The sequence below is a fragment of the Phyllostomus discolor genome, chromosome 12, assembly GCF_004126475.2.
Source record: "Phyllostomus discolor isolate MPI-MPIP mPhyDis1 chromosome 12, mPhyDis1.pri.v3, whole genome shotgun sequence".
Taxonomy (NCBI): domain Eukaryota; kingdom Metazoa; phylum Chordata; class Mammalia; order Chiroptera; family Phyllostomidae; genus Phyllostomus; species Phyllostomus discolor.
In genome coordinates, this window is record NC_040914.2 from 68,020,818 (window position 1) to 68,038,006 (window position 17,189).

The 17,189-nt window shown below is 43.1% G+C and overlaps 1 protein-coding gene across 1 annotated transcript in view; it reads left to right on the top strand.

Moving 5' to 3' along the window:
• The window catches only part of VAT1L (vesicle amine transport 1 like), a 149,164-nt gene that overhangs the window by 67,956 nt on the left and 64,019 nt on the right, over positions 1-17,189 (top strand). Inside the window, exons 5-7 of the mRNA XM_028501805.2 lie at positions 3,983-4,086; positions 6,216-6,271; positions 9,818-10,012. Coding sequence (XP_028357606.1) covers positions 3,983-4,086; positions 6,216-6,271; positions 9,818-10,012 — 355 coding nt within the window. The remainder of the gene's footprint in view (positions 1-3,982; positions 4,087-6,215; positions 6,272-9,817; positions 10,013-17,189) is intronic.

The window sequence follows — 17,189 nt, forward strand, 5'->3', positions numbered from 1 at the left end:
CGCTGCTCACTACTCCCATATTAGTTGTTGGTTGTGGCAGCCAGTCTTGGGGCCTTCTGGAAGGAGACAGTGGCCAGGGCCACTCATTACCATGGCTGGTTGGTCTCCCAAAGCCTCCTTGGGTCTACCCTGTGCTGACTGCCCAAAGTCAGGCTGTTGCACTGGTCCCTGAAAGGCCTTCCCATGATCACCTGACCACTTCCTGCTCATCCATCATTCCTCACCAGAGAACTGTCCCCCACAGCCTCTGCATCCCTCTGTTGGAGCTGTGATTACTCTGTGTCTGGTCTGTCCATTTGTAACCTAACTCCTAGTCACCCATGAGCTCCTGGATAGCAGGGATAAACTTGACCCTTCATCTGTGTATTCCTAGTTTAGCATGCACAGCCTGGCATGAAGTAAGCACTCAGGGAATGGTTGTCCAGCGGCTGGAGATTCAGGGCGAGTGTGTTGGACCCCGACCTTGGATGTCTGTCATAATCCAGGATGAAAAAAGCAGCTTGAAAATAAAAACCTCTTATCCTACTTGTGTGGAAAAGCATGACTTACCTCTGGATATATGTATATTTATTTTAAAAGACAAAGTTTTAAGCCTGAATTCTTCAAAAACTAAATTAAATTGACTGTATCCCCAGAGATGCTCTGCTAAAGCAGTGCTTCCATAATTATACTCGGTTGAACATTTATTAAGCCTTAAATTCAGCGTGGTGAAAAGGCCATCAGCTTTGCCCTTAAACCAGACTGACATTTGAATTCCAGCTGTGCTGCTGACATCAGCTTGGGAGATGCGCTGCCTCTGGGAGCCTTGATCTCTTCATCACAACAGTGGAGTTAAAATGCCTGCCTCAGAGCCTGGCTGTGAAGATTAATTGTGATATGCATGGGCACAGAACTCAGAAAATGTGTGTCCTCTGAAAGAAGCACAAGCAGAGAGATATAGAATACCAGTCTAAAGTGTTTTCTTCATTCCTTTCATTTATCTGTTTACTTTTCCATTTAATTATTCATTCATATAATTGATCGGTATTTCCTGAGAAACCAGTGCTTTGTTCAACGTGTTGAAAAAGATTGAGGGCAGAACACTCAGCAGCATAGACATGGTCCCTGTGTCGTGGGGCTTTTATATTGATGAAAGAGATAGTCAGTGAGTAGGAAAACAAAAAAGTAATTACAGCCTGTGATAGATATTAAAAAGTATCCCTACTGTGGACCCTAAAGCATGTATAGAGCTGAAATAGAGATCATTTGGCGGGTGGAAGATGCCACTTCACGTGCAGTGATTAGTTACAGCTTCTCTGGGGAGGTCACATGCGAATGAAGCCTGCAGGATGAGGAGGAGCCAGTTCTAAGGAGAGCTGGGGAAAGGGTGCTGAGGCCAAGATTACAGCACATGCAAAGCCCCTGAGGCAGGCATTTTAGGGATAGCCAGACAGTTAGGGGGCCTTGAAAAATTAGTGGGAAGTAAGGATGGGGAGTGGGCAGGGGCTCTTAGGTCACCCCTGACTGTGGGCCTGACCTCTATGTCTGTAGAACCAGAGTCCAGAGGATAGTATAATAGGCCCAGGTGGGGCAGCTAATCCAAGGAAGTTTGATTGGCAGGTTGTAGGAGAAAATGTGGACCCACAAGTAAAGTATAGATGTGAGAAGCATCAGGCAAGATGTGAGGATTCAGGGCTGGGCAGGTCTACCAGGAGTGCCCTGGAAGGTGTGCACAGCCTAGCATGTGGGATGCTGCTCCTGAGCACAGCCATTCTGCAGGCAAACAGACAGGTGACGGTAAAATGGAGTTCACAGGGAGGACTTGATGGCCCAGGAGGACCAGCTAGTAGAAGCAGAGCGGTGTCCCACTTCCAGAGGAATGAGCAAACTTGGCAAGAAAAATGGCCCTGGCAGAAGTGAGGAAGACAGGAGCATAGTCACTCATGCCATGATGTCAGGTGGACAGCTAGTCACCAGGTGTGAGGCACTGGCTCAGAGCCCACCAACTGTCTGTGTGTTTCAATGCCCTCCCGTCTGTCCAGCTGCACCTTACAGCAAGCTCCCTGCCTTTCCTCTACTGCAGCCCTCACACCTCGCTGCTTTCCAGACTTCCTGCTCACCAGGCTCCTCCCACTGTGGGGTTTTGTACATGGAACACTATTCTGCCTGGAACACTATTCCCAGCACTATTTACCCAGCTAACCCATTCACCCTCCACTCATCATGTCCATAGGGAGCTCTTCTCTGGCAGTCCTGGTTGAGCCAACCCTCAATTTAAATGGTCTCATAGTACCTTTGTAACACTAGACCAATTCAGTTTCAATTTAACTTTTATTTGTGTAATCATTGGTTAATGTCTGCCTAGTGTAAGCTCCAAAAGGAGAGAAATCAAATCTGTTTGGGCTCACCACTACATCCCCCGGTGCCTAGTGCAGTGTTGGTGCTAAATATATAATGAACATACTAATTACTAGTTTAAAAACTGTTGGCTTGGCTCTTGGGTAACTGGCATAGACCAGAGGTTCTCAAAGAGTGGTGGAAGAATCAGCACTATCAGCATCTCCTGGGAACTTGTCAGAAGCCCAAACTCCTGGGCCCCACTCCAGACCAACTGAAGCTAGAAGAGCGGGGGAGGGTGGGCAAGTTACAGTCTCTAGGAGATTGCTTTGCACGCTTAGGTTTGCAATCCACTGGTTTAATTCCCTAGTTCTGAACTTACAGGTTGGACTTGAAGGGACATACCTGTACAGATAAGAGTGCTATTAGATGGAAGCAAAACTGATCATTTTGGATTAGCCTTTGCAGTGGATTTTAGACTTGACTTGAGGGTTTTGAAGGGCATATTTACATCAAGACTCAGCTGACCAACTAGTGTCTAAACATGGGAGATGCACATGAAACTTCCCACTTAGCAACATTATGGACACAGCTGTTGATGTGAACTGCAGTACCTAAATTTTGCTGGGGGATGAAGGTGTGGGCAGAAAAACTGATCTATGTGCTAAAACAAGATAATCCTGCAAACTCACAAATCTGAGGAAATGCACTCCTTTCTGAACTAGGCCCAGTCACAGTTGGTAACTCTGTGGGCATAAGTATCTTCCCTGCAATCTTCAGAGCTCCCTCCTGCATAATATCGCCTAAGAGTGGAAGACCCAGTAGATGTTTTTTAAATGCATGAGTGAATGACTGAATCAGTGGCTATCTAAATAAATGAATGGAAGAAGTAATCTTCTTCCTAATAGAGTGCTGCCTAATGGAGTACAAACGTGATTGTCTTTAGTGTGGAACCTTCTATTGTTGTAGGAAGATTCTCTCTATTCAGTCCCCTTCCCCTAAGACTATGTTTTAGATCGAACCTGAAGAGTGGACAAATAGAAGTTTGCAAATTAAATTAATGTGGTTTTTATAGCTTCACTGAAGAGGGAGGTGGAGAGGGAAGAAAGCCAATCCCTCTGAGGCCAGAAGCCCCATGAAGATGGAAAAGTCACCACTCTATCTCCAGCACCTTGGACAGTGCCTGGCACATAATTCCAGCTCCACAAATGTGAATTGTTGGTTGACTGATTTATGGGGTGATTGCTATGTGGCTGGCGAAGGGCCAAGCATTTCATCCATCACCTCGTTTCACATTTAGCACAAAGAAACTTGCTAGCTCCACTTTACAAAGGAGAAAGCTCAGATGCAGAAAAGCTGAGTGAGGCAGCTAGCTACAAACTCAGATGGTCTGACTGTGGTGTTCACGGTCATTCTCCTAGCCCATACTGGTTCCCAGTATCTGCCCCAGCCAGCTTCTTAGCTGCCTCCAGCTTTCTAAAATTCCTAGGGTTGAACCCATGAGGACAAATCTACCTCCCGGACTTCTGCCCTATTTATTGCTACTCGCAAGAGCTCTCCCTCTTCCTGACTCTGGGCATAAATGGTCTGACACAGGAAGGGAAAGGGATCGACAATTTGGTCCCTGACAGGTCATGGTATTGTTCTTTGTCTTCTCACCATTCAGAATCTCTGCTGAAGGAGTGGACATTGTTTTGGATTGCCTCTGTGGGGACAACACTGGGAAAGGTCTCAGCCTCCTCAAACCACTGGGGACCTACATTTTGTACGGTGAGTGCTCAACAGGAGTGGGGGTGCAGTCAGTGACGGGGAGCACTGCACCTGTGCTTCAGACAGAGGCCCTGAAAAATAAATGTGTTGCCATACTAGGGCAATGAGGTTGCACTGTTTGCATTTCCTCATGTTTTCTAAAATGCTGCTGTTGCCATTAGTTGTTTTCAATGATAAAAGTAACATGTGCTTACTGCCTGGGTACTCCTATGAGTACTTCTTATTCCAAGAGGGATCAAGCCCGCCCAGCCAATGCTGTCATTGAGATGGGACTTGACTCAGAAAGTGGCACAGGTGGGAAATGTGGGAATAAAGACCCACAGTCCTCATCCCCATAGGATGAGGAATGGGGGATGGGGTGTTAAGGAGGCTCTTCAGTTTTGGAGGTAAAATTACAAAGAGCAGACTCTCCTTCCTCTGAATTGTCCCTGTATGTCCCAATCAAGACAGAGCCCTGGTAGATGGAGCACAGACCTACTTCTGTGTCTTGGGTTTCAGAGGATGTACAAAAGACATCTGGGAGCAGGTTTTCTCATGCAGAATGAGAGCCCGGAGTTCCCCCCCTTCTCATCTTCTTTCATGGGCATGCAAAGTAACTCAAACATTAGTCTCCACAGAGTCAGGCATGTCTGAAGCCAGATGTCACATTCCAAAGCCGAATGATATTGGGTTATTCAACATGTGAGAATTTGGGTGCCTCTGTGCCCTGTATGTACAATAGAAAATTGGGCTTTAGCTCCGTATGACTCAGGGAAAAAATACTTATTTTCTTGCTATTAGCTGCAAAGTTTGTAAAAGTGGTATTTCAGATGCATAAATATTCAAGCATCTTTTTGTTATCATCAGATCATTATGAAAGAAAGAGAGGGAATAAGCATTCCAGTGCTGCAACATTTTGTGTTTTTTTCAATAGCAGCCACATATTTGAAAGTCTTTGGAGGTGGACACATAATCTTTAATTATTACTATTGATAAGAGGGGCTCTGAACATCAATGCACAATGTAGGAGTATTGAATATGACTAACACGTGAGGCAAGTGCAGGTGGATAATTTATTCATTTTTTACTTGTGTACCAATTCTATTTTTGCCCCAGTTGTAAGTCATGTTGGTGGGATACAACTTGATCATATCACAGGTGCCTAATTCATCATGTTGATTACGTGGTTACTAAGTAGTCGAAGCCCAGCACCATGACTCTTGGTGGTAGTCACCACATAATATTAGAAACAGTGATTAACTGGCTGCTCGTTTACTCAGGCAAAAAAAATAAGTTTAAAAATACATATTGTGTTTTCATTAAATAACAGTTCCCTGAGAAGGACTTACTCCCAGTTCTATGGGGACTAGGAGGAAGAAAACTCCTTGAAAAGGCCCCAACATGGTACCTGGACTGTTAAGAGCTCTCATTCACCCACTCTGGGAACCCCACAGGGCATCTTTTCTCCCTGTAAGAGCATCTTAGGGAATCTTCCCCGACTTTACTGCCCATCTTCCTTCTATTAGTGCTTATTCCAATCAGTGAAGCTCCGTTTCTCACATCATTCCTCCCCAGTGGTTTTTACCTCTCTGCCCAGACCTCTTTGGAGCTAAGGCAGTGGCCACACCAGGTCCTGGCTTCCGAACCTGTTTCCCTCTCATCCGCTCGCTCCTCTGTGTGCCATTTCTCCACACACCTAAATGCCAGCTCAACCCAGTCTCTTCTTAACCACGTACATGCCCCACCCAGGTCAAAGCCCCAAGCCCCTCACTTGCCAAGGAACCGAATTCAAGCCATAATGGAGGCTCACACAGGAGTTCGTTTCAGTCTCAAAGAATGGAACTGACAGGACATTTCAGCACTCATCATTTTATTAGAATGTTGGCTTAAGTCACATTTTTGCCACATGCCCAATTTTACGAAGTAATGAAATTGTCACCTTGAGAAATGTTACTTTCTTCTTGATCCAGTGTAACTTAGTTAAAATTAAGTCAACTTGACACCACCCACCCCTTCCATTATCCTCATCTTCCTCAGGCCAACTCAGGCTCTTGACAGTTCTGGACCTAACAATGGCCATTCTTTCATGTGTAAAGAGAGATGTTGATTGTCATTAGCAGTCGCTTGATGTGGGGATCTTCCATTTGTAGGTTCATCCAACATGGTGACTGGAGAGACCAAGAGCTTCTTTAGCTTTGCGAAATCCGTAAGTATCCTTGTAAGTGTAACGTACCATGTTGGTGCGGCGATTGGCATGTTGTGAGCTCTTCCATCTCAGGACACTGACCTAATAACCTAAGCCTTGTTTGTCCTTCCTCCACATACCACCTTCGGTGAAGCCTGCTTGCCCGTCTTGCTCACTATACGTGGGCAGGACTGTGACTGGGGCTGCTTTTGTCTGATGAGGCAGAGAAGGGGGAGTGTCCGTGAAACTCCAGAAGGCTTCCTTTTGATTTCAACAAAGATTGCTTACGTGCTGATGTTTTTAATCATTGGTTGAAGAGAAACTGAGCATCAGTGCATTTTATTTGATCCACAGAGAGCAAATAAACTTTCTGACCAGGTTTCCAAGATTTCTCTGAACCCTCATTACACTGAATTGGAGATGTGAATGGAATCCTTTTGAGCAAGTTTTGAGCAAAATCACCCCAAAAGGGGTGATTTTGAGACCTGGGCAAGTTTTATGAACCATTTTCTTAGGTAACCATGCTCTGAATACAGTGGTCACTTTGCAATGGAAAAGCCACATCCCTGGACATTCACCCCATTATGAACCTACTTGGACATACATTGCCCCCTAGAGCTACATTTGCTGGGATTAAAGAATGTGGGCTTGAACTTTGATTGTATTGCCTCTTCCCCAACAACAGGGGATTGCTACTTCTCATAAGAGCTTGCTCATGCCTTCTCTCCTCCCAGACTCCCAAGGCAGCCAGTGCAGCGCTGATGCTTCCCTTACTTTGCAAGCATCTTTGAGCACCTGCTCTCTGTGACTCTGAGCCAGGCACTGGCATCACAGTGAGTGAGATAGGTGCATCTTAGTCCCTGGTGGAAAAAACAGCTGAAATAAGTAAAACATATTAGTAATGTGATTATAAATGGTCATAAAAAGCTCTGAAGAAACTAAAAACAGTGCTGAAATAGAAAATAGGAGGTTAGGCTACAGGCATTTTGAATCGGTGGTCAGGTAAAGCTATGGTAAGGGGTTTAGATTCATTCTAAGTGCAGTGACAGGGTGTTCATGTGCTCTTTAAGTGCCAACGGGGCTGCCAGAGCTTTACCCCCAAACATTATCGGATTCTGGAATGATTAATACTTCCTGGCTTGTGAAATTAGAATTGAAGTGCCTCTGTTTGCATTTGAACTTTAAAGTTCAGGTCAAGAATCATCTCGACTACAGAATAAACAGGGAGCAGGAATTGAGTCTAATGAAGGATGCTGTCTAGAGCGTGTCCCCTGAAGACAGACTTTGTGTCACTCACAGCTGCTTTGTTGCTGTGGCTATAATTAACGTGATGCTGACAGCCTTCTTTGGGTAACCGGATTCGTCCCAAATTACATGCAATTGTAAGAAGTGTTTTCCCTTTCTTCCCCAGATGCACAATTACAACACACAGTCTTAATGAAATGATTGCAGGGTGCCCAGGTTCAGTGAAGGCGCACACAAAAACACAGCCAGGATGGAGGTTGCAATGTTCCTGCCCAAACCAAGGGGACCAATTACTGGGATGCTTTATGGCTGGAGGTCAAGAATAACAGCTGTTCCCTTTCAGAGGCCTGGCCCAGTATCAGTTGGTCAGTTAGAAGCAAATTGAAGATAGGGCATGCCAAGCAGTGGAATAATGCCTTTGTTCTGGAAGGTTCTAGAAAAGAATTTTCTTCTTTACATTTAAGAAAAGCTTAGAAATTAAAGCATGTTTATAATCATACAGGAATTTCTCACTCAGCTATCTTAATTATGCTCCACCTTAAAACTCCCACAGAGCTTGTACACTCTCTGTCAAGCATGCCATTCACTTTCAGACCATAGCAATGATGCTAATAATAGGTGATGTTACTGTTAAGAGAGCAGTCTGACTCCAAACTCAGGAGTACCTATTCACTAAATCAAAACCATCCCTTCCAACATCAGATGACAATAAAGCTAGTGTATGTTTATAGAGCACCTAGTATGAACCAAGCACTTTGCATGCACTAACACATTTACGCCTCAGGATGACCCCATGAGTACAGCAATGAAACCGCACACAGAGAGGTTAAGTGCCTTGCTTGAGGTTGCACAGCTAGTAAGTGGCAGCACTGGGATTCAAACTAGGTATTCTGCTCTAGAACTCAACCACAACTGTGCGGCAACTGTAGACTCAGCAAGCATTGATTTCATAAACATTTACTGAGGTATTTCAGATACACTGCAAATCAAGTTATTGATGATTTCTTTTTGCTTTTTCTGGCAAGTAACCCATGACCAAATACATGGCTGTCCTGCAGCTGGCCCTCAGGCCCTTAGGGAATGTACTCTGGTGAAGAATTTTGTACATCAATCTCATCCCTCTTTCTCACACTTATTTTCCTAACAATATGATTTTCTTAATGTAAAAAAAATCAGATCTTTTACTTTTTTGAAACTTGTCAATGCTGGAAGAGTCAGGATGTAAATAAGCAGAGCAATAACACAGATGTTGTAATGCTTGTAAGTGCCTGTCACAGTCCCCTCCGCCTTCTGGATTGAACTGATATGAACCATCTCACCTCTCAGAACCCATAAACTGGAACTTGAGTTTCTAAATTCAAACGTGAGCCATAGGAAACTAAAATTAAATCAGAACAAAGCAGTTGGATAACCGTTCGTGTAGTGTGTTAATGGACTGTTGACTGACTGTCCTGTCTGTCTGGGAGGTGAGAGACTGGAAAAGAGGCAGCCGCGTTTGCCAGTCGTGTGTATCCCGTGAAGGACTTGACTCCGGGGTTTCTCAGCTTCAGCGCTATTGACATTTGGGCTCAATGGTTCTTTGTTGTGAGGCACTGTCCTGTGCACTGTAGGGTGTTTAGCAGCACCCCTGGCATCTACACACCAGAGGCCAGTAGATCCTCTCTTCAGTCATCACAATTAAAATGCCTTTACACATTACCAAATGTCCCCTGAGGGCCCAAACTGTCCCTCAGTCAGTTGAGAACCACTGACTTAGCCCCCACACTATGGTTTCATCACTCTGTCATGCTGTTCCTTCTTCCTGTATTACACTTTCTTAATCTTCCTTATCTGGCAATTCCTTGTCACCTCTCTATCCCTGTCGTTATACCCACAAGAAAGCCACACCTCCTGTCAAGGGCCTCACCTCCACCGTGTCCCGCTACACTTTGTAAACTTCTTTGCCACCCCACTCTCTTCTCCAACCCCATCACTACCACCACCCACTAAGCCAAGTGCTTTACACAGCAAGTTGTACAGCCAGGGTGCAACTCCAGAGCTGATGACTTTAACCATATACCTTAACACTCCAGCTCCCTGTGGCCTTGTGGATGTTTTATCAAGGGCTCTCTCTCCCACTTGGATCCTGAGCTCTTCTCATAAGCATCACTCTGTAGTTTCCCATGCACTCACCAAACAGATGCTTGAAAACATGCACCAACCAGAGCTACCTCTTGGCCAGCTAGAATCTGGCTCACTGACCTCAGCCCCTATCCTCCCCATAATGCTGAGAAGACAACACGGCATTGAGTGCTCATAACCTGGCTCCTCCTCTCTTTACAGTGGTGGCAGGTCGAGAAAGTGAACCCCATCAAGCTATATGAAGAAAATAAAGTCATCGCAGGGTTTTCCCTTTTAAATCTGCTCTTCAAACAGGGCCGTGCGGGCCTCATTCGAGGGGTGGTGGACAAGCTCATAGGGCTCTACAACCAGAAGAAGATCAAGCCCGTTGTGGACTCCCTATGGGCCTTGGAAGAGGTAAGAAGAGTGCTTTTCCCCAGCAAATAATCTCTTCTTAGTCCAGGCAGGTTTGGGCAGCCAAATACAAATTTTCACTAAATTATTTCTCTCCAGGTTTGTTTTAAATGGCTGTCCTAAAAGTCCTTGCCTTGTAGTATGGTGTTTTGGATGTAAGCAATACTTTAAGTTCCCTTGTGGTTCCATTATTTTGAATTGAATTTCTTGGGGTGACACTGGTTAATAAAATTATATCAGTTTCAGATGTACGATTCTGTAATACATCATCTGTAGACTGTATTGTGTGTTCACCACCCCAAGTCAAGTCTCCTTCCATCACAATTTATCTTCCCTTTACCCTCTTCTACCTCCCCCCACCCACCTCCTTTCCTTCTGGTAATCACCATACTGTTGTCTATGTCCATAAGGTTTTCTGGGGTTTTTTTCTTAATTCCTTCACCTTTCTCACTGGACCACCCAACCCCCTCCCCACTGACAGCTGTAAGTCTGTTCTCTGTATCTACAAGTCTGTTTCTATTTTGTTTGCTAGTATATATTGTTCATTAGATTCCATATGTAAGTGAAATCATATGGTATTTGTCTTTCTATGACTGGCTTATTTCACTTAGCATGATATTCTCCAGGTCCATCCTTGCTGTCGCAAAAGGTAAGGTTTCCTTCTTTTTTATAGCCAAGTAGTATTTCATTGTGGAAATGTGACATAGCTTTTTTATTCACTCATTTACTGATGGGCACTTGAGCTGCTTCCAAATCTTGGATATTGTAAATAACACTGCGATGAACATAGGGGAGCATATATTCTTTTGAATCAGCATGTTGGTTTCCTCAGATAAATTCCCAGAAATGGAATCACTAGGTCATAAGAAAGTTCCACTTTTAATTGTTTGAAGTAGCTCCATACTGCTTCCCACAGTGACTGCACAAATCTGCATTTTCACCAACAATGCATGAGGGTTCTTTTCTCCACATCCTTGCCAGCACTTGTCATTTGTGGATTTATTGATGACAGCCATTTTGATAGGTGTGAGGTGATACCTCATTGTGGTTTTAATTTGCATTTCCCTGGTGATTAGTGATTTTGAGCACCTTTTCACATGTCTATAGGCCATCTGTATGTTCTCCTTGGAGAATTGTCTAATCAGGTTCTTTGCCCATTTTTTAATTGGATTGCTTGTCTTTTGGTGTGGAGTTGTATAAGTTCTTTATAAATTTTGAAAATGAACCCCTTATCAGATGTATCACAGCAAATATGTTCTCCCATTTGATGGGTTGTCTTTTCATATTATTGATGGTTTCCTTTGCCTTGCAAAAATTTTTTGGTTGATATAGTTCCATTTGTTTATTTATTTTTTGTTTTAATTGCCCAAGGACATATGTCAGAAAAAAATACTGCTATGAGAAATGTCTGAGATTTTAATGCCTGTTTTCTTCTAGGATTTTTAGGGTTTCAAGTCTAACATTTAAGTCCTTAATCCATTTTGAGTTTATTTTTGTGTATGGTTAAGAAGGTGGTCTCATTTCAGTTTGCACATATTTGTCCAATTTTCCAAACACTATTTATTGAATAGACTGTCTTTACCCCATTGTGTGTTTTACTTCTATTGTCATATATTAGTTGATCATAAAATCATGGGTTTATATCTGGGCTCTCTATATTCTGTTCCATTGATCTATATGTCTGTTTTTATGCCAGGACCATGCTGTTTTGATTACTATGGCCTTGTACTATAGTTTGATACCAGGTAGTGTGATTCTTCCAACCTTATTTTTCTTTCTCAAGAGTATGGTGGCTATTCTGGGTGTTTTGTGGTTCCATATAAGTTTTTGAGGCCCTGGCTGGTGTGGCTCAGTGGACTGAGTGCCAGCCTGCGAACCAAAGGGTCACTGGTTTGATTCCTAGTCATGGCACATACATGCCTGGGTTGTGGGTTAGGTTCCTAATTGGGACATGCAAAAGGCAACCACACATTTATGTTTCTCTCCCTCTCTTTCTCCTTTCCTTCCCCTCTCTCTAGAAATAAATAAATAAAATCTTTAAAAATATATAAAATAAATAAATAATTTTTTTGAATATTTTTTCTAGTTCTGTGAAATATACCCTTGGTATCTTGATAGAGATTTCTTTGCATAGTATGGACATTAACATTTTTGTATTTATTGTTTTTAGATAGAGAAAAGGGGAGAGAGAGAGAGAAACACTAATTTTGTTGCTCTGCTTTTTTATGCATTGATTGTTTCTTGCATGCGCCCTGACCAGAAATCAAACCTATAACCTTGGTGTATCAGGATGACACTCTAAGCAACTGAGCTATCTGGCCAGGTCTGGTATGGACATTTTAATGATGTTGATTTTTCCAATCCATGAACATGATATATGCTTTCACTTATTTGTATCTTCTTCAATTTCTCCCTTCAGTGTCATAATTTTCCAAGTACAAGTCTTTTACATCCTTTGTTAAATTTATTTCTAGGTATTTTTCAATGCAATTATAAATGGAATTATTTTCTTAGTTTCCCTTTCTGGTAATTAATTATTGGTGTATAAAAATGCAACTGAGCCCTGGCTGATATAGCTGAGTGGATTGAACGCAGGCCTGTGAACAAAAGGGTTACCAGTTCGATTCTCAGTTAGGGCACATGCCTGGGTTGCAGGCCAGGTCTCCAGTTGGGGGCATGCAAGAGGCAACCACGTATTGATGTTTCTCTCCCTCTCTTTCTCCTTCCCTTCCCCTCTTTCTAAAAATAAATAAATAAATTTAAAAACATGAAACTGATTTCTGGATATTTATTTTGTACCCTGATACTTTACTGAATTCATTTATCAGTTCTAGTAGTTTTTTTTGGTGGGATCTTTAGGGTTCTCTATATACAGTATCATGCCATCTCCAAATAATGACAGTTTTTCTTCTTCCTTTCCAATTTGGATGCCTTTTATTTTTTCTTCTTGTCTGATTGCTGTGGCTAGGATTTCCAATACTATGCTGAATAATAGTGGTGAAAACAGACATCCCTGTCTTGTTCCTGATCTTAAGGAAAATGCTTGTAGTTTTTGCCCATTGAGTATGATGCTGGCTGTGGGTATGTCATGTATATGACCTTTATTATGTTGAGGCACGTTTCCTCTATTCCAGCTTTGCTGAGAGTTTTTATTATAAATGGGTGCTGAATTTTGTCTAATGCCTTCTGTATCCACTGATATGATCATGTGATTTTTATCCTTCATTTTATTTATGTGGTGTATCACATTTATTGATTTGTGGATATTGTTCCAACCTCACATCCTCAGAATAAATCCCACTCGATCATGGTGTATAATCTTTTTAATGTATTTTTGGATCTGGTTTGCTAATATTTTGTTGAAGATTTTAGCATTTGTGTTCATCAGGGATACTGGCCTATAATTTTCTTTCTTTGCAGTGTGTTTTCCTGGTTTTGAAAACAGGATAACATTGGCCTTGCAAAATGAGCTTGGGAGTCTTCCCTCCTCTTAAATTTTTGGGAATAGTTTGAGAATGATAGGTGTTAGTTCTTCTTTGAATGTTTGGAAAATTCACCTGTGAAGCCATCTGGTCAGAGCTTTTGTAAGTTGAGAGTTTTTTGAGTACTGATTCAATTTCATTAGTAGTTATTGGTCTCTTCAGATTTTTTTTTTAAATTCAGCCTTGGAAGATTCTATGTTTCTAAGAACTTATCGATTTTGTCCAGATGGACTGTCCAATTTGTTGGCATATAGTTGTTAATAATATTTTCTCACAGTCCTTTGTGTTCCTTGGGTGTCAGTTTTTTTTCTGATTTTATTTATTTGAGTCCTCTCTCTTTTTCTTCTTGATGAGCCTGGTTAAGGTTTGTCGATATTATTTATATTTTCAAAGAACTAGTTCTTGGTTTCATTGATCTTTTGTACTGCCTATTAGGTTCAGTCACTGAAAGTTTCATGAGGTAGGTTCTCAGTAAGTCACCAGGAAGGGGTGAGTGGTGTTCACCAGATTGATACAGGTCCAAACTAGGTGCCAGTGCTGAGTCTGAGGCCACTCAGCAATGTCCCAGAGTATACCAAGTCTAGCTGCCACCCTGTGGGTGATTGTATACCTTTGTGGTGGGGTGGAGTTTCAGGAAGTCTTCAGGGTAAGGCCCCCAGAGTTTATCAAGCCCGAACAAACCAAAATTTGATCATGTGAATGGGGCTCTGCACTGGTCAGGTGTGCAACCAAAAAATGACCCCTGTCCTATAGCCACACAACTCAGTCTGTCCCGATTTTACTGGGAGCCTGAAGCCTGATCTTAGCAGGGTTGGGCAGCCAGGAGTCGGGAGGAAGAGGCTAGTGGATCTCCCATGAGGAGGAGGTGCCAGTCAGGCTTCAGGGAGGGTAAGGGAAGCGGTCCCTACCCCAGACTCAGTCAGTCCAGTATTCTGCCCAGATCTTAGCAGGCTGGAGCCACCAGGAGTAGGGAGGGTGGGGCCGTGGGAGCCTGAAGAATGGGGCTAGTGGATTTCTGGTGAAGGGGAGGTACCAGTCAGGTTCAGGGGATTGTAAGGGTAATGGCCCCCACTCCAAAACCACACGACCCAATCACTGACACATCTTGAGTCTGCCCAGACATCTACGGTCCAGTCCAGGCAGCTGACTCAGCAGCAGGGGGCAAGTTCCACGGGGTAGCGTGACGGAGTCCAGAGGATGGGGCTATTGCATTCCCCCAGGCTGATGCTGTAAGGAGGGGAGTGCTCTACCCAAGAAAGATGGTGTCTGGGGTATGGGAGAGGGACTCAGCACAGGGATTCTGGTGGCTGTCTCTTCAGCTCTCTCCCCAGAGCCACAAACTCTAGTCTCTTCTCACATGACTCCAATCCACTCTAGCCTCCTTCTGCTGGAGCCCAGGCTGAGTGGCTTTGAAAAGAGTTTGTCTACTGGCCCTTTAAGAGGTTACTTGTGACTCTAGCAGACTTCTGTCTCTCCCTAGCAGACAGAATCCTTGCTGATTTTCACAGCCAGATGTTATGTGGGCACCTCTTCCTGGCTTTGGTGCTCTGGGCTGGGGAGCCCAATTTGAGGCTGAAAACCCACGTTTCCAGGAGAAACCCTCACGGCTAAGATATTCCTCCAGACTCCCAGCCACTTCCTTCCCATAGCTGTGGGGCCAGCCCCTTTTTGAATTTTTGCCCTTCCTACCAGTCTTGCTGTATCTTCGTCTGTAAATCCTTGGTTATAAGACTTCTCTGAAACTAGTCTTCAGTTGGCTATTCAGGTTGCTTGCTCTGTATTTTAGTTGTAATTCCAGTTTGGTTCAGAGAGGAGGTAAGTGTAACATCCATCTGCTCTGCTGCCATCTTTGATCTTCTCTTTCCCCTAGTGGTTTTTAAACCACATGTCTCACCATACCGTTAGTACCATGAACCCTTTCCAGGTAAGCCACTAAACTTTAATTTATGTATATGATTCATCATGTGTACAAGGGAGCATATATATTGCTGCGGCATCATTTCCATTGTCATCTTATGGGTATACATAATAAGGTCAAGGTCAGGGCAGAGAATGGCTTTGAGCTGAAACAATTTGTGTGCTAAGCACAGATGCTTGGTGTCCCTGTGAGACGCTGTTAGCTGTCACAGTGGGCACCGTAATTATTGATGAATTGTTGGATCTGCTGTTGGACTGAGTGTTTCATTAACTCATCTACCAAATGTTCTAGTATTTAAAAACCATTCCTTGATCATGAAAAAAATTAAGAGCCTCTAACATAACCTGCGATGATATTGAAGTGTAACTGGTTGTTTGGGGGGAGGTAAGATGAGCTAGGAGGATGCAGATTCTAGAAAATCGTTCAGGACAGGGAAAGTTTGAGGCATTTGGGAAGCCAGTCATAGCAGTTACCTGTGTGGAGAACATGAATAGATGTGGCCTAGGTTTCCAGAGGCACTTTACTAAGAAATCTTCGTAAGTCTGGATTTCATCACCTTAGCTTGAGGTAGCCATGAAGCAACCAAGGAATATTTTTAAATATATGGGGATGTGGTCATTTGTTTGTTTGTCTGATTTTGCATTTTGCATGGGTGAGTGCCTTATAGTTCAAATACTTTTTTATACTTTCGGGAGTCATGGACACCTTAGAAAAGCTAACAAACACGAAGTTTTGTGGTACACAGAGTGGGTGTCCTCCTGGAAAGAAGACTGGTGCTATTTGCCTAATGGACATGGTTGGCAAAATCCTATGGCTTCCCTAAACACAGAAATCACCCTAAAAAGCTTTGTGGGGGTCACTGTATAATCAAATAGGACTAGTCCTAGATCCATGGACCAGGATGACTTTCTGATCCTGCCGTGTTACGAATGGTCTTAAAAAATCCAACCACCAAAACCCCCACTTCTTATGAAAAAAGACATAAATGCTTATTGTAGAAAACTCCTAAATTAACCAAAAGCATACAGAGAAAATGAACTGCAAGTCCACATTTCAGAAGGGAATAACATTGTTAACATTTTGGTTTGCTTCCTTCTGTCTGTTTTCTATTGCAGGTGCTCGCTGTGATTCAATATCTTACTAAATCAAATGAGATAATCACTCACTACTTCTGCCGTGTAATTTCCAAGATTGTTAACCTATCATTGTACTTTTCTTGAAAATATTTTTAATTTAATGAGTCAGGACATACATATGGTATTACTATGGTACTTCAGTGCAAGAGAATGCAGCTGGATTACACCACTACCAGGTTCTCAGTGGTCAAGGAGGAGAGAAAAGTGGGAATAGTCAAGACCAGGGATAAGAGATTAACTTGACCATGGGTCAAAGAAAAGGGTTTGCACTTAGACTCAGTGCCCAAGAGAGACCCAACAAAACTGATAGTATTTAAGCAGAGGTTGAGTTCCCTAAGGGATTCCATTGGTCCAGTGGTTCCTTGTTCTAGTACTTGAAGTCAGTCCTTAGTCACAATGGTAACTAAACTACCAAATATGTACTGAACAACTATTACGTGCACAGGACTAAACAGATGCTGGGGATATAGTGGTGAACAGATGGCTGTGACCCCTGAGTTTCATGGAGCTTAAAGTCAGACAGGTGAAAAGAGGCAGAAAATACTGAAATAAACAGTGACAATCAGGGTATTCACCAACTGTAATAAGTTCTTGGAAGAAGTTAAATTAGGGTATATGTGGGCAAGTAAGCGGAGCGGGGGAAA